The 22,374-nt window shown below is 40.0% G+C and overlaps 2 protein-coding genes and 1 non-coding gene across 3 annotated transcripts; 1 reads left to right on the top strand and 2 right to left on the bottom strand.

Moving 5' to 3' along the window:
• Nucleotides 1–322: 322 nt before the first annotated feature.
• Nucleotides 323–395, bottom strand: Trnaf-gaa (transfer RNA phenylalanine (anticodon GAA)). Its single transcript has one exon. It is a non-coding gene; the product is annotated as a tRNA-Phe (tRNA).
• A 1,861-nt stretch (nt 396–2,256) lies between these two features.
• LOC139824877 (serine-threonine kinase receptor-associated protein-like) lies at nt 2,257–5,315 on the top strand. Its single transcript, XM_071797438.1, has 5 exons — nt 2,257–2,585; nt 3,489–3,787; nt 4,026–4,255; nt 4,499–4,635; nt 4,714–5,315. Exons 1-5 carry the CDS (start codon nt 2,471–2,473, stop codon nt 4,923–4,925), a joined length of 993 nt encoding a protein of 330 aa, XP_071653539.1. The 5' UTR covers nt 2,257–2,470; the 3' UTR covers nt 4,926–5,315.
• LOC139824876 (uncharacterized) lies at nt 5,211–21,261 on the bottom strand. Its single transcript, XM_071797435.1, has 7 exons — nt 21,156–21,261; nt 18,950–19,028; nt 15,578–15,750; nt 10,186–11,114; nt 7,988–9,637; nt 6,606–7,658; nt 5,211–6,408 (listed from the first exon to the last, which is right to left on the bottom strand). The coding sequence occupies exons 1-7, from the start codon at nt 21,259–21,261 to the stop codon at nt 6,139–6,141; spliced, it is 4,260 nt and encodes a 1,419-aa protein (XP_071653536.1). The 3' UTR covers nt 5,211–6,138.
• Nucleotides 21,262–22,374: the final 1,113 nt, after the last annotated feature.

The raw sequence follows: 22,374 nt of genomic DNA, 5'->3' as shown, positions 1-22,374 counted from the left end.
GTATTTTATATCCCAACATTATATTTCAATTTTCGTTGTTCTCTTTGCTAATTTACAATTAAATAAAAGTAGGTAATACTCTATTTATCTTCTAAATAAAAGTTGACAGTATTCTATTTATCTTGTAGATAAAGACAAGCGTAAAAGATAAGCGTTCTTCCTCAATTGTGAAACAATTTGTGCAGCATTCGATCGAAAGAAAAAGTTTTAATATCTATGAATTTAGAAGTTTTTGAGGTTGGGGTGTATTTTATACGCGAATAGGATTAATAAATCGTTTTCCTTAACGTCGTTTAGTAAGAAGAAAAAAAAAATTTGCTTCTGCCGAAACCCGGGATTGAACCGGGGACATTTAGATCTTCAGTCTAACGCTCTCCCAACTGAGCTATTTCGGCTCGTGAGGAGGACGTTCGTTGGCAGTCTGAAAAGGCACTCTTACAATATACGCAAGTCACGTATGATTCTATATATAAAGACATCGAGATATCATCAATTAATTGTACATACGTATTATTTAAAATTACAGTACATAATTGTATAATTCTTATTTAATCTCTATTATAGCTTTTATTTATTTTCAAATATTTTTCGAAAAGCGAACGAAATTTCTAAATAATCAATAAACTTTATACTGAATTTCTGTTGTCATATTTAGACGTTATGAGATTTCTCATCATTTAGAGTAAAATATTATAAAAATGAATAATATTTTTTATCGATGTAGATTTTGTCCTCACTTTTTTTTATTTGCACTTTCTATCGTGTAAATTCTGCATAATTAAGACAGTTATTTACGAGGCAATATTAATCACTGGTATATTGATTAGTATCGGGGTCAGATTCATATGTGTTGCAATCATCTTGAAATTTTCTCCAATTTTTTTTTTCCAATCTTATCCTTCGTATGTCAAGTGATTGACAGTAAACGCACGTTGCAAAAACGCGCATTCTATGAAATGCTAAGGTTACTTACCAAGAGCGGAAGGGAGGGAGAGCTGTTTTAATTCATGGTCGTGATTCGAGCGAAGGATCTGGAAGAAACCACTTACAGGGCCAAGGCGATATATGTTCCGACAATAAAATGCGTGGATATATAATAGAAGCACACGCAGTAAAGAAAAGAGGAAAAAGTAAACCATTGTATACTTATTGTTAAATTTGTAGTGTCAAATTATACTCAATTTGAGTCAATTTTAACCATTCCCATAAGTCGCCAGTGTTCCCCTACTTAACATGTCGTTAATTTAACTAAACCAATGAAGTTAAAATAAGACTGTTTGGTGTTAAAATAATAAATTTCGACACGACGTGGTAATTAAAAATAACAAAATATTATTTAACTCAATGTATAGGTTTAAATTTTATTCGATAATATTTAACCGTATTTATTAAATATCTTCATCTTTTTTATTATACATATATATAAAAATTAAAAAATAGATCTTGGATTCGCTCAGGTCTTGATATCTATACTTCTATAACGAGTATATTTCCATCGGAAAACGTACTGGATTATTAAAGGAAACACTCTCTCATGGATAATTTTTCGTTACTCCACCAATTAGATACTTCTTGGTTCTTTTTGACCGAGATATGCGAAACGTTTGAATCTTGAATAATAAGTGCTATTTCAGAATAGTGTATTATTCGCACAGCGTGCAAGTAACATTGGAGTATCCGCTCGCTCGCTTCCTCGGTGTGTTGACAATTTAAACGTGGACAATTCAACGTGTTTCCTGTGACGTGCGACGAACAACAATCTGCGTAATCTTCCAGTAATCTTCCGTCGTTAAATCTAAAATCGATGAAGATTTATCCCGCCTTCGAATCCCCTTAAGCCGCTTATTTGTCACGCAGAAAGAATATTTTACGTATACATATTTCAACATGTCTATATTTTTATTTCTACATTATACGATAACATATATCTTATTTGTTGAGATAAAAATGAATTCGTGCGCGACCCAGATGTCTTCTAGAAGCACCAATGCCAAGTCAACTCCGAATCCCGCGACGCGGAGAACTGCATAAATTTGCAAAGTTCGGGCAGAGTTTTGCGCTTGGCGAGTGCTGGGGCTCGCGTAAATAACGATCGCGCCTCATTTCGGAAAGGCAGAAAGAGCGATATATTCGCGGGACGTAGAACGGGAGAACGAGAGAAAAAGGGAGACGAGGACGCGGCGACGAGGCCGCGCGTCCGCGACGCTCTTCCTGCCTCGGGACTTAATTGTCGGTACGCGGGCGATCGGCACCGCGCCGTCGTGGCCGTCGGTGCGTCGGTCGTCGGCGTCCCGCGTCAGTCGTCGTTTCGTACGCCGAGCGGCCAAGTCGAGCGCACGTGGACGCAGTGGAAGTCGCGTGGAAGCGTGCGCGCGTCACCATCCATCCGCCCGTCGTCGTTAGGAAGGAAGAGGAAACGAAGAAAAAAATAAGGAAAACGGGGGCCGACGGCGACCAGGAAAACGGAGCGATGGCCAGCTTGAGGCAGACCCCGCTGACGTGCAGCGGCCACACGAGACCCGTGGTCCACCTCGCCTTCTCCGACGTCACCGAGTCCGGGTACTTCCTCATCTCGGCGTGCAAAGGTGAGACATGAGTTTTGCGCGAAACACGGGGGCGAGACCCCGATCGGCCTAGACCGATCGTCGTCGCGTCTCTCGCTCCGATTTCTTTTCCCCCTTCCCTCCCGACTCCCGATCGGTTCGGCCGCACGTCCGATTCTCGATCGCCTTGGCCCGATTCTTTCCGGTCGCTCCCAAGGCTCCGCGAGGCTCTTCGAGGTTATATATGCGCGTACGCTCTCGACCTCGACGCCGCTTCGCGCGCGATCTCTTCCTGCCTGTCGCGACGCGACGGCAGCTCGATTCATTCGCGTCAGGAGATTGAACGGGATTAATTAAACCATTAACGTGCCCCGTGTGTGACGCACTGCAGCAAATGTAGTTTGATGAGTCATTATTATTAGTTGAGGTTAATCGAAGAGCTTTAAACGCTTTTATTTTCCACGATGTTCCACGCAAGTCATATGCTTGATACATGAAAATTTTTGGATTATAAAATGATAAGCAATTTTGATTCTTTCCGAGCTTTAACTTCTCTAAATACTCTGCAAAATAGATATTTTTGAAGCATAAAATGTATTGCGTAATATAATATTTGGTATAAAAACATTGCTTCTCTTTCAAAGATATATTAAGTTAAAATATTTGGAAAAACTAAAGCTTTGGAAAAGAGTATTGTTTACAGTAAAATATGCTTTGAATATGTCCATCCTGTGAAATAATTTTTGCGAAAGCTGAAGCTTCGAAAGAGTTAAAATTGCTTATTTCCTAATTCAATGTGTTATCAATTATATTTTGGAATTATTTGGAAATAAATCGACTTAAATGTCTTTTCATATTATACATACATATTTATCAATGACACATTTAGTTATTATAAATGATATTATGTGGATGAAATATTTAGGAGCAAATAATTTTTTTTAGATGGCAAACCTATGTTGCGGCAAGGCGACACTGGAGATTGGATCGGTACGTTTGAAGGACACAAAGGGGCAGTGTGGGGTGTAGCTTTAAATCCAGAGGCTACGCGAGCTGCGACTGGCGCAGCAGATTTTAATGCCAAAGTCTGGGACGCGATTAAAGGAGAGGAAGTCCATTCCTTTCAGCACAATCATATAGTTAAATCTGTCAATTTTAGTACCGATTCCAATCATCTGTGTACTGGCTCTAACGAGAAGATTGTACGCATTTATGATCTTAATAAACCAGAAGCAGCTCCACAGGTAAAATTATATAAACTGATAAACCGTTTGTTCTTTATCGAGGAACTTCCCGAACTGGTGGCGCACTAGTACACAATAAGTTAGAGAGACAAGTATTTTGTTTTACTCTAACTTATCGCACCAATGTGTCAATCAGTTCAGGAACGTTCTTCGAAAAAGCACAGATGGAATGATATAAATACGATTTACAATAATTATCTGGGTTAATGTAAAATGTTTCGATTTCTTTCTTTTTCAGATCTTCTCAGGTCACACCAGCGGTATTAGGCACGTCACTTTCTTCGACAATAACACCGCTTTAATTACCTGCGCAGATGACAAGACACTGAGGGTATGGGACAGAAATAGCGGGCAAGAAGTTAAGAGACTAGACTTCCCTGCGGTTCCAAGTTCCATGGAGGTGTCGAAAGATGGAAACATTATTACTACCGCTCACTCTAACATTGTTACCTTTTGGGACAGCAAAGAGTACGTAACATTTTTTCTCCTTGTTATAACAGTTCTTCGAAGAGTCATTCTAGACGAAAGAAACCTTGGGTTTCTCCTAGTTTTGCTCCAATTTGAGAAGAGGATATAGGCTTTTTGCCAAGCTATCCAGCATCCCATTATAAAATTATTAAATATTAAAATAATATCAAAACATTTTTATAATAATGAAGATTAACGCTGTTTTCATATGGAAATAATTGTTTCAATTTTTCAATTTGTCAGATTAACCAAGATAAAAGAATTTATGGCCCCGACTCAAGTCAACAGTGTCAGCTTGCATCCGGATTGTACTATTTTTGTGTGTGGTGGGGAGGACTTCAAAATGTACAAGTTTGACTATAGTACAGGGGCGGAAATAGGTAAATTTTTTTATTTTCTGTAATTTAGCAACTTTAATAAAAAATAATCCTGACTGTATGTAAAATTTGAATTTACAGAATCTTTCAAGGGACACTTTGGGCCTGTACACTGCGTACGCTTTTCACCGGACGGTGAATTGTACGCTAGCGGATCCGAGGATGGTACCTTGAGACTGTGGCAGACCGTAGTCGGCAAAACCTACGGATTATGGCGCTGCGTGGAACAGCCGCCCACAATACAAGAAAATGTCGCCGTGGTTAATAATAAACAAGAAGTTCCTGCAAGTTAAACTTGAACCTCAATAAGACAAGAAAATCTCCAGATGTCTTTCCGAAAGCCTAAAAGCAGACCTCTCGGACCAAACTCGAGTGGATGAATATTCTGTAAATTAAAACGCGTCGAATATTTATGATTTGGGCCGCCGGAAATTCTTGTAAATAACTCATCCATCTAGACAGAGATCGCCCGCCTCCACCGTGGCCTTTATTCCAAAACTACAAGTGAGGACCAATTTCAGAGCTCGCGGAAGTGCGGGGGATACGGGATTGTTTGTATTACGAGGAGAAAACAACAATGAAAAAGAAATATTAACATTTATTAACATTATACATGTCACGTTATTATAATACAAAATTAGGTAGAGATGTAACGAGAGAAAGAAAGACAAGTTCATAACGAACGTTGCATTTGTATTTCTTCCGAGCCGATACCGTTCATCATTCAAACACACGAAACGACATATCGATACGTGACGCTGACACGTACCACACAGCACACATGATATCGCGTGTCTATTTTGACATGCTTTGTAATCATTTCGATCTTAATTTCCGCAGTAACGTAATATCGCCATAATGTACAGGACGACAATCCAATACAAGCCGTTTGCTTGTACGCGCGTTTATCTACTGCGTTAGTCCTGGCAATGACAGGTGTTCTAATCTCCTTTTGAAAAGATATCAAATATAATCTAATTACGTAAAAATTCAAATTGCTTCGAATATTATTCGAAACCGGAAAGTCACTTTCAACAATTTTTCTGTTTCGAATAATATTCAAAATTTATGTTATATTCTACATGATTCAATGTGTCTTGAAACCATCGCTACCTCCTAATTCAAGAAGTTCCATGTCCCGTTCGCGTGTCTTTCCGCTCTCTTTTATTTTTCGACGATGCGATCTCGTCTTCTTCGGTGAACTACTTGCGTCTTATCATCTATATTTACACGCCGACAGGTACTCTTTCTTTTATCTTCCGTTAAGTATCTCCTGCGTCATGCGTATGTTTAAAACATGCTCACATGTCCCCCCCTGTCTGTCCGCTGTATTTGTTTTTTTCCCTTTATAGTATTGAGCTTGAGCACGACTGACCGGTTATGAAATTTTAGGATCGCGTTTGTCGTACAGTCTCTCGAAGTAAAGGCAGTGCGTTTCCTGCGTACAATACGATAAATCAGTTAACAAAGAGTTATGAATTTTAAGTCTTCCCATCTCTTTCGGATTCAGCCGATGAATTGCGAAAGGTCGGGCAGTTTGAAGCCGTTGAATGAGGCTGGCGTCGGCGAACTTCTTATATTGTTCGTGTGTGGCGGGAAACCAGAGAAACCCGAGCCGCTAGGAGTGGTGAACTGTTGTAGCCTCGCGTTACTCTCCGAGGCTGCCAGCACGAAACCGCATTGGGCGGTGCACACGTCGTCCCGCAGAATCGCCTCTCGAGAAGCCTCTCGTAGAAGTTGATTGCAGTCCGTGACTCTCAGTGAGGCGCATTGCGTCTGCAAAAAGGAGAGACTTGTTTTTAAGGTCTAATTTCAAGATTATAGATTGTTGTATGTATACGAGTACATAAGTGTTGATTTAACACTTCTTTTTTTTCTATATATGGTAAAAAGATGAAGTTTCTTTGGTTCGAGTTGGAAACAGGAAGATTCGAGCTTTTATGCTTTTCTTTTCATTCAGAGAACATACTTACGCCTTCATTGGTGCAAACGCAACTAGTGCAAGGCGTAGGGAAGCCAGACTCGCCGACCGCGACGTTTCTTCCGCCGATCTGACAGCCGTGTCTGGTCTCTCGCCAGGCGGAGAAGTCCATGTGGGGCATGGAGCTGCACGGTACGCGCGGGTTCAAGAAATTACTGGGTAGGTCGAACGCCGCTCTCTGCATGTCCATTTGGTGGTTCATGTTCTCACACATCACCTTGGACAGGGTAGTCTTGCGTATCTCCGCCATCTGATGCTCGGTAAAGCGGATGTTGGGATCGTCGGTCTCGTACCAGAAACGATCGCACTTCCTCGACTGTCTGAACTGAATGGCGATGATGCAGGCGAAGGTGGGCCCGACCAGGCCACCCTGAAGCGGTCGCTCGCTCATACCGCCCGGGAAGAGATCGATGTCGTCCACGGAGGCGTATATGCGTTTCATGCGAGCTATCACTTCCGGCGCCATTTCCCTGGACAGATCCTCGAACGTGGTGGCCTTCTTCAAGTTACAGAGCGCTCGGTAGTGATTGTACGACGGCAGTCCGTGATCGCGGGCCCGGTGAATGTTCAGGGCTATCAGATCCACGCCGGAGTGCGGGATACCGCGTTGCTCGAACAGGTGATTGGTCACCTCGCCGGTGATGAACTGATCCAACGTCTCCATCGGCGTGGCGACCAAGCCACATATCATCTCGTCGATCATGTTCTCCTGATAGAGCATGTCCGGATTGAAGAATCCGTCACGCAGCAAGATGGGCGGATCGATGTTCTGATAGTTGCGGTCCATGCGCGGCAAGTGCGGCCGCAGCAAGGAATGACCGATTCGGAAGGCCGCGGTGGCGAACTCATTGAGCACGCTGGGATTGCAGGTGGGCGAGTACTCCTTGTAGTAACCTTGGGGCAATAATTTGAGACCGTACAGGCTGACGGCATTCCAGCCGAGAATCCTCGGCAGAAACTCGTTGTACGTGATGTGTTGCAGCATCGCGCTAATGATGCGTCGCGTCTCCTGGAACAATTTCTCGCCGTCCCAGTGAGGATTCACCTGTTAAAAAAAATTGTCATATTAACGAAGAAAAGATTGTTTTTATCTGGTTAGCAAGGTGTTAGCAATCCGCCGATTCCTAGTGTCAAATTATACTCAATTTAAGTAATTTTTACACTATTTCTGTTAGGTCGCCACTGCTCTTACTCAATTAATATATCGTTAATTTAACTAAACCAATCGATTAAAATAATAAATAGTTAAAAATAACAAAAAATTATTTAACTCAAGATATTGATTTGAATTTTATCCTTTAATATTTAACAGTGAATATATGACGACAGAAAGTTTTTTCCCATCCATATTTTAATAAAAAAGAGAAGACTTACGTGCCGCAAACCTTCCATCACGCGATTGTGTTCGCGTATCCACATGGTATGCATAACTGCCAGGGCCGGTTGCTCCGAAGCGCGACCGTCACCGCCGATGAAGCAGTACCCCGATCGCGCCTTGCACTCCGGATGCGTCGGCGATTGCGGCAATAGGTCCCTGCCGCGATTCGGGTGCGTCGTGATGTTCATGCGGCCGTTGAAGCCGCGCAGGAGGTTGCAGATACACGAGTTCTCGCCGTAGACCACCGACGCGTCCAGGAAACCGGTATTCTGATTCACCTGCTCGCGCGGACCCAGATGCTGCTGGCCCGGCAACGATCTCATCGACGGGAAGCACATACGCGCGCCCGACGAGACGTTCACGGTGGGATAAAAGTGATCGCCCGGCGGCACGGGGAACGGATTGCACTCGGGATGGACGGTGTGCGGCGAGTCGCACGATCGGCAGCTGGGAATCGACTCCTGAAAGCCCTTGTGGATGGGTGTCATCGTCAAGTCGTGATCCAGGAATTGCGCGAACTGCATCACCATCAGCGTGTAGCGATTGTGCAAATTCGATATGTCGGGGTGGATCACGGTGGAGATCACTCGGGGGTTCGGCAACGCCGCGCCGGTAACGGAGGTGCTTCTCGGTTTGGAAACGCCGTCCTCGTAAGCGGGCGGCAACAGGCGGGCGAAGGTGGTCAGCGATTTACCAAGGCTGGGATTGCGCAGATTGTTGCAATGACCCGACAGGGTTCGGTAGGGCGTGGTTGGATCGCATCGGGAATCGTCCACGGGACAGTGGACCTCCTCGTGATTCGTCGGCTTGTGATGGTGATTCAGGAAACCGGAGATATCGACGTTCTGCAGCAGGTCGGAGAATTCGTTCATGTTGGGGAAGCCCAGGACGTTCTCCGTGTTGTCGAAGATCTGTCGCCTCCTGCGCCGAAGACCGTGCACGCCATTTAGAATCTCATTCGTAGCCAATTCGTACATGATGGACGAGTTGGCGAGCAGCAGGGCGTCCTTGTTGGCTTTCGAGAAGCTGGCCGCGGTGCCGGCGGGTGATCGCGGGTCGGCGATTCTCTGCTCCAGCCAGGCGTTGTACTCCAACTGCTTCCGCTCGATTAGCTCCTCCTCGGCTCTCTTCACCGCGGCGGCGAGCACCTCGGGCTGATCTCCGGCAGAAGCTTGCACTGGCTCACCCGTGCTCGTGTTTATCGAGCTGTGCTGCATCATCGCAGGAAGTGGCAGCGGATCCTCGGTCCACGCCGCAACATTCAGGGACTCGTACTGCTCGCAGTTGATCCTGCTGTTCAGGTACTGGTCCTGTCGGATGAACACTCTCGGCTGGATCCTACGGATGTTGGTGTTGGCGCATAGAATACTAGCGAGGGACACCTTCCTGATCTCGACCAGCTGCGTCGCTGTCAGTCCTGACGGAGGGATGTCGTTCTCGTACCAGAAGCGGTCGGAATTTCTCATCGTCACAAACTGCTTCTTGAGAAGACACTCGAACGTTGGACCCACAGCGACGCCCGTAGCCGGAGTCTCCAGGATACCGCCCACGAGAAGATCCACGTCCTCCACGTTCGCGTAAATCGTACTTAGCATCTGCGCGTGCTCGGATCGCATTACTCTCGCTAGATCCGTGAAGTTTTCGATCTGTATCAAAGCGAATTGAAATAATTATTACAGCAATTGTATAGAGACATCGAAAATATCTCCGAAATAAGAACGATTTAAAAGGTTTCTTGATAAAATAAAAATTATTAATTTATTGATTACTGATTTATAGGCACATTTATAATTATTTTTGGATTATTAACTCACGAAGTTTTATTTTATCGTTAAAAAATGTTATTTCAAATGCAAGTTTTCTTGGGACCTTTTTTGAAATCTAATTCTATGTTATGCTATAAAGTATCACTATATCTCTCTCGTGCTGACCTTTGTTCGCCATTTTTGGTTTCATAAATCTTCTTTCTAATTGTGCAATTAGACAATACAAAAGAGTACCATGTTTAATAATGTATAATTTGATTTATGATATTTATTTTACCATGACAACTTCTTATATTTTTATTTTAGGAAACTAAAAAATGTGCAAAAATGATGGCGGTTCTTCAGAGATAAAAAAAATCACGTTGCTACTACTTCTTTATAAAAAAAAGGATAATAATCGTAGAATTTATTTGTGGTATCGAGCTTACCTTAACACTCTCTCCCAAACAGTCAACCAGGAACTTGATGTATCCGGGCACTCCGTGATCTCGTGCAATATGCATGGACCAGGCAGCCGCGTCCGGCGCGGATTCGAGACCGATGGCATTAGCGGAAGTGATAACGTGACTCTCCAGGTCCCCAATTTTATCGGCACGCGTCCAAACGAGAGCGCGGAGAGCTGCCATCGCCACTGCGTGGTACGTGCCCGCTTTGTTGGACGAAGAGTAGCCAGCGTAGAAGCCGTTCGCGAGTGGTCTGAGCTCGTGATCGACCTCTGCGGCTTCCCGCAATATCGCCGGCACGTACTCGTTGAGGGTGACGTGCTGGAGCTGCGCGACGACGATGCGGCGCGCCTCCAAGAAGAGCTTCGCGTCGTCCCAGTGCACGTTCGCCTCCGCCAGTCGCTCCGCCACGCGATTATGCTCGCGCAAGAAGACCCGATGCAGGAGCCCGAGCGCGTCCCGATCGGTCCGGTTGCACAACTCGCAGGCGCTCAGGTCGACCTTGCCGTCGTCGTAGGTCCTGAGCAGATGCAGCTTGTCATCGGTGGCGCCGTAGATACCGGAACCGTCCAAATACGCCGAGACACCGTTCATTTGCTCCCGCGTTTCGAATTGACAACCGTGCACCGTTAAACTCGGTACCGATCGCCAGTAACTCCTGCAGCCGAATCCTTCGTCGCGCATCTCGTAACACTCCGGATGCTGCTGCACGTTGGAGCAGCATTTATCCTCGGGACCCACGGAATGTATGGTGGCAGCGATATCCTGCAGCACCAGCTCCGACCAGACGCCGGAGAGACTAGTCAAACCCTCGTGACTTCCCACCCTCGGGGAGGATGTCAGAATACGGGAGATGACGTCGCTTGGTGCAGGTAGACTGTGAGTGCCCACCGATTGACGCGGTCTTGAGATGCCTGATGCGGACATATAAAAATACGAGCTCGTTAGAGTTTGGAAACTTCGTATCTTCGCTTTTTGTAATATTTTTTCTCTTTTTTCCCCATATTTTTATTTTTCTCTCATTATTCTTTTTAGCTTTAGATATAATTATGCCATTAAAAATTATATAAATTTTTTAAAACAGAGAGAAAAGCAACGTTCGTTTTTCAACGTTACGCTGTATCGATGCTTTGCGTAATTATAATAATATTCTTAAAAATTTTTACGTTATATGAATTTTAACTTATTCCCTGTATGGGACCGGGGTAGAATAGTCCTATGGTATGTTCTGCCTGTCGTAAGAGGCGACTAAAAGAACAATAAGTGACATAGGGCAGCAGCTAAGTCACTATCAGGTCGAGGCTGGAGAAAATTCTCGGCAGGCGCGATACTGAACACATACAGACGCCAATCACTGATTAGGCGGTTGTGATACTGCGATGTGAAAGACAAAGGGGAAATTCTACTACATTAATACGTATATACAGAGATCTGATAATGATGACATCTTCTGGAATGAAAGATTTCGGAGGTAAAATAGTCCCCGAGTCGGATCTCCGGGAGGGAACTACTTCGCAGGATGTCATCGACAAGATCAATAAAAAGTGCAAACTAGATGCAGCACTGAATTTTCAACAGTCTTTTCACATTTCATAAATTCGTATTTATAGATGTGCTTTACATAGAAATTAGTTTAAATTAACAAGAGAAAATATAAGTGTGACTAAAAAATGTTAATGAAGAAAGTTATGTGTGAAACAAGGGAAATGAAGAAATATGATGGCATTTACTTCGCATGTTTAATGCAACAGTTAATTGTATTTATGAAATACGTTCATGAAAGATGTACAATGTCATTTGTTTTTTCCGGACAAGCAACTTTCGATCGTTTGCACTTATTTCATTTTATTTTTATCCATGGGTATAGAATGGTTTCTTCTTAAGAGACTTCTTTGAATGAGTGTTGCTATTGAGGCAATTATAACTCTCTAATAGAAAGGATGAATGGTATTAATGAGCTTAAATACATCCATGACTAATTATCTTCGCGACTGTTACTCATCCAAACAGAAGGAATAAAAGATTAAGGTAAAAACAGATTTGATGATTGAAAAATTCAAAGAATTTCTTTAAATCTTTTATAACTATGATAAAATCAAAACAAGAATTGATTCTAATAAAAAGACATATCAAAAATGTTAAAATAAGATCTTTTAATATTATGTCTCACTTTTGTGAAAACAGTTTCGGAAATTGGAAAATTAAAATTATCTTTTTGCCAATTTGAACGGCATAATTTTCAATGACGTTGTTTTATATTTCATCTTCGATAATTGCAAAGATCACGAATATGGCGAGCGTGATGATAAAGTCGATTATTCTAAACGGAAAGCAGTTTTTCGAAATGAATACAATGGAAATCAAGAGTGTAGCATTACGCATGGAGTGCGAAGTGAGACAATATGAGAATATATCGGGATGCGAATACTTAGCACAAGGTGACAATTAATGCATCCCACGTTTGAATATGTCGGCACTCGATAAGTGAGTGCAGATTAACAAAATAGAACGATGTAATGATCATAAAATTAACGTCAACAATAATGCATCAATCATAGAGAAAGATATAAAAATATTTAATGTGTATATTAATGAAAATGCGCGAACAAATTTGACGATGTTTCAAATGCGGATGCACACGATGACTCACGCCGACACGACGCTACCGGCGAAGGAGCCGCGAAGGAGGCGGCTCTTCGTTCGGGCTCGAAAAGTGCAATGTGTGTCAAAATTCTGTGTCATGGTTACGCACAGGCGTCGCTCTTTAATGATCACGCAGTAAGTGTTACACACAGAGCGCCAATGGTTTCTTCCTACACAATGTACGCGTGGCCCTTTCATTCGTGACGCGCACAACTCATCAATGATGACGACAGCGCGTTTATGCTCGGCGAAAATGATTAATTTTTTCATCCTTTCCGCTTCCACCGCTCTCATCAATGAGATTTTTCTAACGGTAGGAAAAATAAGACCCATGCATAAATACTAAACTACTTTAACTGTGATAAATACTGAACTATTTTAATTGTGATGTTGTTTCTAATTGCGGTAATTTTTACATATTTATTAAGACAAACTTGGAAAAATTTTCTCTTAAATCTCGTCGTTTTTTTAATGCTTTTTATTAACAAACCGTTCATGCAGATTCATTTCAATATAGAAACTTGTTATGTATATAAAACACGAACGAATTGTGCATTTATTGTGTGTTCCAATTGTGACGTAATATATTTGTATATTAATTGAAAATTTTTGACTTGTATTAATAACTTGACATAACTTGACATAAATCAGATTTATATACGACCAATTCTTTTGTTACATAATATGACTGATTCTGAAAAATTGTCAAGCTAAAATTCTTTATTTCGTAATATATAACAAGGTATTTATCTTCTCGCATGATCATTCTGTCGTAAAAGCGCAATGAAAATTTATAGAAAGGCATTCAGCGATCATCGAGGTATTTTGGGGTCAACGACGTCGAAAGGCGCCGTCTGGCAACCACTGCCCACAGAAGAACCACAGTCACTTTCTTCGGTCTTCTCACTTTCATATTTTCGTTTGAATTCTTTTCCCGGAGATGGGCGCCAGCTGCCTGCCTTTCCTTCTCTTTTACGTGCGGGATATCGCCGAAAGTCCGGACTCCGAATAATTTGGTAGTGCGAATTTAATTCTCGCTTAGTTAGCACGAAAACATCAAGAGTTCAACTAACTTTAGGTAACCCTAATTCGCAAAGTTCTATTTACAATTTTACGTGTAACTGTAATACGAAAAATATTTGAAGAATCAGAATACACAACATATACGCGTATAATTAAAATATATTATTATATGTATTATATAAATATATTTTATATATTTAAAAGTATATATATATTAATATAATATATTAATATAATATATTTTTACGCGTATATATTCTTATTTATAATTTTATATGTGTGTGGATTATAAATTTTAAGTGTAGAGTCTTATCAGAGATTGAGCTAATTAATTTGACGATTTATCATTTATACTCTCTCAATATCCATATTTTCATGTAGTATAACTGATAACTGGATGCAGTTCTGCAATGCGGAAATAACTCCTTAAAACCTTATCTTTCTGCTAAAGCAAATTTCACGAAACGTTATAAATAAAATTCTGCGCCAACGTTATCTCAAATACAATGACCGAACTATAATATCCTCCTCAAGTACACAATTCTATATGTTATAAAAAACTTTAAATATATTTCTGTTTATTAATGCTAGAGCCTAACAAATGAGCGAGAAAGAAATTATTTAGTGCTCGATTTCGAAATTTATAACGTATATAACAAAATATATGATTTTATGTATAAAAGCGATTACATATACACGTATCCATCACAAAACGAATGTCCCGGAAACAAGGATAGAAGTGATCAGTACCGGGCGTCATAAAAAAAAAAAAAAAAAAACTAACCGACACTCATGCCGCCGCGCGGTGAAGAAGCACGCGACCGGTGGTAGGAAGAGGCTTTTTCTTTCCGGGAAAAACAGGGGAGAATGAAAGAGAGAGAAGTAACGGTGTTACGCGGTGCGGGCACACGTAACGGCCGGCACAAATGATCGACGCGCGACTCGCGTTCGCGGATCGCGCGCGAGATCCTCTATTATTTTATACCTAAGTGTCCGTGTTGCGTGCGCACACACGCGATGTTGCAATTGATATAGCGCACAGCAGGCCGGAGAGAAGACCCACTCACGAAACTCTCTATTTCAACAGGGCCCCCTCCCCCCGAGCACGCGCGCGCGCCTTTCCGCATGCTAATCCGCCTTCTCTAAGGCCCCGCGTATCGGCCATACCAAACGAGCCGACAACGAAGTGGATCTAGGCTCGTTTGTCTAACTAACACGCGCGTTCCAATTTTCACTTTCCATTCTCGATGCTGCATCAATCGGGGGGGGGGGGGGATGGTATTACGATAATAGACGGAAGTTCTTGTTCCAATAAACATCAATCATCTAAATGAAGGGAGATCACTTGTGAGGGCAATGTCTTATTATTAATTTTTAACGTTCTCTTCCCACTTTCAATGTTGAAATTCATAATTTTTCTCGCGACGACTACGAATACCAACGATGCTACTGGCCGAATTCCTCAACAATTACGTAATCATTTGTACGAACGAAAGTTTCGAGTCTTGATATTTTCTGATCTAAAAATAGATTGTGTATATGCGGTTTTTAAACTCATTATTCACGGTATTTAGAAATGCTCAATACCTCTCACATATTTATATTGATATGAACGCGTGTTCTATTTATTTATTTTGTCAAATAGGTAATTTAATATTTTGGGCGAAACAACGTGGTGAAGATATAAAAGGTATATTGTGCATTTTCTTACCATCCGAATACTCCGATGGCAATAATTTGAGGAACGGGGAACCCCTGGCACCCCAGGCAGGGTGTCTCACATTATTGCAAGCGCCGGAGGGCGTTCTGTACTTGCTCGGTGGACAGGGCCTTTCTGAACGGACTCGGCAAGTTGCGTTGACAGACTGTATCTTGTTTGCCCGCCTGGAAAGAGAAGTGAACTTTAATTATATCCGAGCAAACGGATACGATGAATCGAAGGGAACGAAGCTAAACGTATACGCTAACAGCAAGCGTATATATAAGCTTGAGTGATAAGAACTGGTAGGGTATACGGTTTTAAATCGTAATTCTTTCAAATCTTTTCGACCGTGAAAAAAATTTAACTTCCTAATCTTATTGAAAAAAATAAATCACTCGGAGTAAGATGCGTGAGAACATAATATAGAGGTCATTTAAAATTCTTAGGAATGTCTGTATAGTAATTTAATACAGCGTATGTAATAGTCTATTACTGGAAATTACCACTTGATACTCATTACAGAGAGTGAATATAGCAATCTCTTCCCAGTAATATATCAATCAATTTCCTGTAAAACAGTAATTGTTCGTTAACATAATATAGCTATTACTTCCCCTTCCATCATTCTTTCTTCTCTATTGCCTCTTTCATCTTTACTTCTTTACATAACGTATCGCTCTTAGTTTCTTTCTTTTTTTTTATTGCAAATCGTCGCGATATTATCGCTGGGATCGGAATTATTTTCTGAATTTTGCAACAAAATGGAAAAAAGAGATACTTTGGTATAATTAAAATTTATCTTATTGAAAAAATAGATAAATCTTACTAAATACATTTTTTTTGTAATAAAAGCGCGACTGTTTAGTTTACTGCCAAAGCAAAATATGTGAGAATCAATTTGACGTAGTTATAACAATTTGTCGTAGTTATAACAATTTGCGGATTCACTGAAACGAGATTTTCTGCAAATAAAACTCTCGTAAGAATTCTATAATAATCACGATATATTTGTCACGGCGGTGTAAAGCATGTAGGTTTTGCTGCCCGCTGGCAAGACTTGTTTTTTTTTCCTCGCGTCGCGGATCTCGCTATCTATACACGCTTCCTTTCGCTCGATGGTGGTAGAACGGAATCCAGTTCCGCTAGAAGCCGCGAACGCGTCCTTCCTGCTCCATTTCCCCCTTTTTCTCGCGCACGGCGCGCGCTTTTACTTTCATGGCCGAGGAAAAGAGCCGGCGATGTCGGCCGATCCGGCATCGGCATTTCAGTCACGAGGAAGATTTCTCGTGCAACACCATTGCCGGCCGCTATTCCCTTTCCTCGACCTCGAGAAGGCTGCTGGTCACGGGAGGAGGCGTGCACGAACATTGCGAGATATGTCATATGTGTACACGTGGCCATGATCGGCCGTCGTCATCATTGTCGTTCTCTAATGTCGCCAGCTCGTCGAAGCACGTGCGACAACTTGTCGATCGAGTCAATAAACTAGAAATCCATTCTCGTCGACAAAAGGAAACTAATAAAACTGTTGATACACGAGTTACTTCCGCTGGGAACGGCGCTTTTCTATTTGGAAACAGAGATAAACAGCTACTTTCTTGATCAATCTATATCGATCATATTTTTTTTATAATTGAAGGATTTAAAATATAAGAATATATACAACGTATGTAATTATTTTTATAATGTATCTCCAGTTTTATTTGATCTTTTGGAAAATTATACTTGGGAATTTGATGATAACGTCAGATAATATTTGCTGAGGGGGAGAGAAGAAATCTTGAATTTATTTAAAAGAAAAAGTTTATTTAAACGAAAAAAATCGGACGATTTCGTTCTTATGTCACCGGCACGCGAAAAATGCAAGTAAATCGCAAACGTCATGGCGGAATCAATTTCCTTCCTGGTAAAATCGACGACATTCCTGCGAAAAGACGGTCAACACTGTTCGTCTTTAGTATATATTGGCAGTTTTACAGCAATGTCTACATTTTAGCTTCCGTTATGCATATTGATTTTAGTTCAATTTCTCGAGAGAGAGAAATCGCTGAGCGCTACCGCGTAGCATTATACAAATTATAATATTAACGCGCGCCATTTTTTTTCATTTTACGTGAAACATCTGACATCGCGCTATATTTCACGTTGACCACGATGCAAATAGGTTGCATTCTCATGCGCCTTTACAGCGATTTCATGCTAATTGCTGTTAATAAATGTTTTAGTTATAAAAATAAAAAATGTTATGCAAACTGTTGGCGCGCCGACTGTCTAGCTAATTTCCGCGAATATCACTGGCAGATGTCACGAGGTAGTGATACATTAATTAAAACCCGGCCTCGCATATTGTATTTTTAAAATTTCCGAAATCTTTTAGATCCAAAGGATTCTTTTCTCCAGAATCATTTTTTGCAAGATGCATATACACAGAGCAAATTCAAAAAATTAGTTTTTACGAAAATTAATATTCTTTTAATTTTCTTTTCTATTTGACATGATGCAAAAAATAGACGTTTTATTCGCCTTTATTATCATTGTATCGCTATTGTTTGTAAGCTAAAATATTTTGAGTTGTTACAATTTCTTCATTCTTAGAAATTATTTATTTTGTATATATGCATCGTAATATAAATCCATGTGATTTAAAATGATTTATCAACTCCAATAAGGATGTCTGACCTCATAAAACATATAAAATGTATATAACAGAAACTAATAAATCAGTTTTAATATACGAGTATCCTTAAGACTCTTATCGAGCTAATATACATGTTGTTATAAGATTACAAATCTCATTCATTTATATATTTCAGAGAGATTTAAAAAAAGTAATAGATACCAATACCAAAAATTTGTGTAATCCTTGATCGATGGTGTTTTGGATGTTAATAGAGAAATAACATTCTCTCGAAGTCGAATATTCTCTTTTATCTCGCGGACCAGAAAATTAATTTCTCATTAATTACAGACGATCAGAGAGAGAAAGAGAGAGAGAGAGAGAGAGAGAGATCCGTTTGTCCTTGACGCCCACAATAGTATTTTTTTTTCTCTCCCGATCCGATCGTGACCCGACTTCATTATACATTCGACGACGTGCGTGCGCGCATACGTGGCTTTCGGAATTCCTGTACTATCACGGATCTTATTGAAATAGACAGATTATATAAAAGTTAATTTGGCAAAATTTTAAATTTCGCCGTCAGAATTTGTAAAAGCAAAATAAACCGGATTGTAATATATTACGGTCGTTAATCGTGCGGCGGCATGACTTGGAAAGTACGCGCGTTTTCACCGGGTTGCATTTCTCAGGAATTTATGGCCGGGTGACAAAGTGCTGTTTTAGCGATCGATCTGTATCTTCGAAAACAGAGATTAACTTACGATCGATAGGCGAATCTCTCCGCCTCGATGGCCGAGCGTGCTCTCGCTTGCAAATCATGATCTACCCCGTAGACGTACTCTGTAACAAGAAATGTGCAGACCGTTATAAACATTTATATCTTTTAACACATTCACATATAAAAATCGCGTTATGCACATTGACATTTAGGAGTGTAAAATTATTTATCTTTTAAATAAAAATTATTTCAACGGTTATAATTTTGAACGAATTTGGTTCCTTAAAAATTAAGTGATATCTAAAGATATTAGAATTGCTCTACCAAGAATAATAATCATTTTTGTGAAAAAATTAGAAATTTTTTATCGCATTGTATATTTTTCTTACATATTTCGAACAGAGAGTAAACAAAAAATCCTTGGCATACATGCTTCAAAACATGTATCGCTTCAGAATTAAAATCCCTGTGCCGTGATAACCGATTGCCAAACACGTGCACACGTGACGAGATAAAGATACGTGAATGAAAGAAAGCACGTGTAACGCGGCACAGGTTAAATAACGATCGCGCTTACTGAGATCCCTAACGAAGGATTCCCTCCGTCCCAAATCATGATGCAATCTTACAATGTTACGATTCTAATGTCTCATAAGCCGATTTTACGTGCCGACGTGAGAGCAGTCTCACTATTGTTCTTCGTTTCCTTTAAATTGGTAACGCCAGTCTCCGTTTCCTCCTTTACACAATTAACATTTCAGCAATTCACTCCTAAATGAACGACAAAATCAGTAGATCACTACGATACAGAAAATATTTCAAAATATTTCTATACATATCGATTTTTACAAAGTATTTTATTTGTATATATGGAGGGGTAAAAGCCATATTGGTGTAAGTCAAATTTTTTAAAATATTGACTCGTGTGCATAGATGCAATTTATATATTGTATAGATTCCCAGTAAGCAAGAAACGTCAAGAAACATTTCAACTACATTGGCATTAATGTTAAAACGTTGCTGTAATGTAGTTAAATGGTTTCTTGGTGTTTTCTTGCTTACAGGGTTGCATCTATGCACACGAGTCAATATCTTAAAAAATTTGACTTACACCTGGGCTTTTTACTCTCCATATATATTTTAATGAAATTTTAGAGAGAGAGAGAGACAGAAAGCGAGGCCGCAATATACAGTACACGCAACATACCCCTTGATAATTTCTTATTTTTTTATGAAACTACTGTGAGATTATCGCCGGATTAACAACCGATAAAAGAATTATATGCTACTACTTCGCCAATCACGTAATTGTGGTCTTTTGTGCAAGACCAATTTGACGGTTACATCCTGAAAAACGCTAAAGGATTTCTGAGAATTGCAAGGCTAGTCAGCGTGTGTTTTCTTGTAAATTATTCAACGTTCCTGTCCAAAGGTGATACCGCCACCGGTTATAAAGGTTGATACGGTCAATTACATTTATGCAAATGTAAAAAATACGTTAATCGTCGGAATGGTCATGGTTTCCTTCTTATTCTCCTATTAAAGTGGTATATGCTCGTAATAAATAAACAAAGCATGCTATTTTATCCCATTTCATAATCCGCAAAATATTTTAAACGTATTACTTCACTTGACAAATATATGCTATCGATAAAAAAGAAGATAAGGAGAGGATTAAAAAAAGTAGCTATGCAAAGAAGCGTTAATATATACGTGTCTCTTCTAAGCAAGCCTTCGTGCAAACTGTTGAAGTTTGTCCCGTGAAAATTGTTATCTTTTTTAAATGCCGATAAAAATGCCGATCTTGCATATCCTTTTCGCAAACCAGACATCTGTCGGATTTTATTAATCCGGATATATTCGCCCAATAGAGAGAGATTGCACATTTTCTGCGTGTGCATACCATTAACTATAATTATCATTATCTCCATACGTACACGTCAGCATAAATCATTCTCGGCGTTATAATACGTCCGGCTTAATTTTCTTGACAAATACAACGTTGCACGTGAAAGAAAAGGTGATACTTTAGGCATGCTAAGCTCCTCTTTCAAGGAAATGTAAAACAATTTGCAAGGATGCTGCGCGGACAGGGATTGAAAAACGTTGCGGCGACGACGCGAGTCTATGGCGAAATCAGGCCGCGGGGTGTTAGCGTCACCTCGCTAAGAGTGGCGCGCGAGATGAATGAATAATGTATTAACGCAAGACGTAATGCTCTTTTTTTTTCTGCGGTAAAGTGCGCTTACCGGAAATATCGAACTGGCTGACTGTCGACGGTAGTGCTGGCACCACAATAACCAATATACACAGCAGTACCAGGCTGCCTCTGAAACCAAAATAGAGGAATACCATCACTGACCATTGAAATAATTTCAAGGATGATTGTTAAATAATGCAGTCACAAATAAAGTGCAAATATTTTTCCGTGGGATCTATTTTCGAAGAGGCTTAGAAAACACCTGGGCTTGTTAAAATTAAAATATCTTTTAAATTATTTCGTAGGATATAACAAAACGCGTTATTGAAATAATAATAACAACGTGTTAAAATTAATTTCTGTTAATAATAGTGACGCGACTGAAGTTTATATTTAACATATAAAAAAGATATTAGATATAAAGAACCAATTTTATTAAATTACATTTTTTTCCTTTAAATAGTTAATAATATAAACAATAATCACAAAAATATGTAGAAAGGATAACATTACAATTGCGCGACAAACGTATTTTCTATTTATTTATTTATAACATATGATACAAGATTTGAGTACTATTAAACCGAAATAACTTTATTCTTCTAAAAAAAATCATATTTAATATTTTAGTAAGATTAGTACATATATTTTTTTGTAATGACAACATCTTGTCTACCACGAAAAATTTCGATATAAATTATATCAAAGAAAAAGTAAGCAAAAAGGTATCCAGATTGTCCATCGTATTCGTGAAAATATATGGCGTATAACGACATTGCAAATGCTTTCAGGTAGTACTTTCTCTGTGAGGGGAAAGAGAGAGAAAAAAAAGATCAAGAACAAGCCGATTGAATTCGTCGCGTTTCCGACACGAGAATCCGCTTGCTCGCTTTAACCGGTGTTCATTCCGGTTTCGCGATCTTGCACATTAACAATAAGCGTTGATTTTATTTTCACGCAACTTTGAATTATTTTAATCAATTATTACATATCACACGAACCGAAATAGAACGTTATCATAATTAATATAATACCCTTAAGTAATTATATTTTACATTTTACGGTTTTAACAAAAAATACATAAAAATACAAAATAAAATTTATATAAATGAGCAATTCTATATTCGAAAATTGGAATAAATTGGTTCTTAGTAAAAATTCACAATTCACCAGATAATAAAGTTTTAAGCAAAACGTGAGTATGAAATTTAGCGTGATTTAATAAAGTCCAGAAATGCCAGATTTGCGAGAAAGCGTCCAATCTTTTA

Source organism: Temnothorax longispinosus, unplaced genomic scaffold, assembly GCF_030848805.1.
Source record: "Temnothorax longispinosus isolate EJ_2023e unplaced genomic scaffold, Tlon_JGU_v1 HiC_scaffold_63, whole genome shotgun sequence".
In the NCBI taxonomy this organism is placed as follows: Eukaryota; Metazoa; Arthropoda; class Insecta; order Hymenoptera; family Formicidae; genus Temnothorax; species Temnothorax longispinosus.
This window is presented reverse-complemented; position numbering and strand designations above follow the sequence as displayed.

Excerpts from the sequence above, each read along its gene's own strand:
- LOC139824877 (XM_071797438.1), top strand. The coding sequence starts at position 2,471 with ATGGCCAGCTTGAGGCAGACCCCGCTGACGTGCAGCGGCCACACGAGA. Across the intron at positions 2,586-3,488 it reads CCTCATCTCGGCGTGCAAAG|ATGGCAAACCTATGTTGCGG; the intron begins GTGAGACATGAG and ends AATTTTTTTTAG. Across the intron at positions 4,256-4,498 it reads ACCTTTTGGGACAGCAAAGA|ATTAACCAAGATAAAAGAAT; the intron begins GTACGTAACATT and ends TCAATTTGTCAG.
- LOC139824876 (XM_071797435.1), bottom strand. The coding sequence starts at position 21,261 with ATGGTATTCCTCTATTTTGGTTTCAGAGGCAGCCTGGTACTGCTGTGT. Across the intron at positions 19,029-21,155 it reads CAGCCAGTTCGATATTTCCG|AGTACGTCTACGGGGTAGAT; the intron begins GTAAGCGCACTT and ends TTCTTGTTACAG. Across the intron at positions 15,751-18,949 it reads GAGAGATTCGCCTATCGATC|GCGGGCAAACAAGATACAGT; the intron begins GTAAGTTAATCT and ends TTCTCTTTCCAG.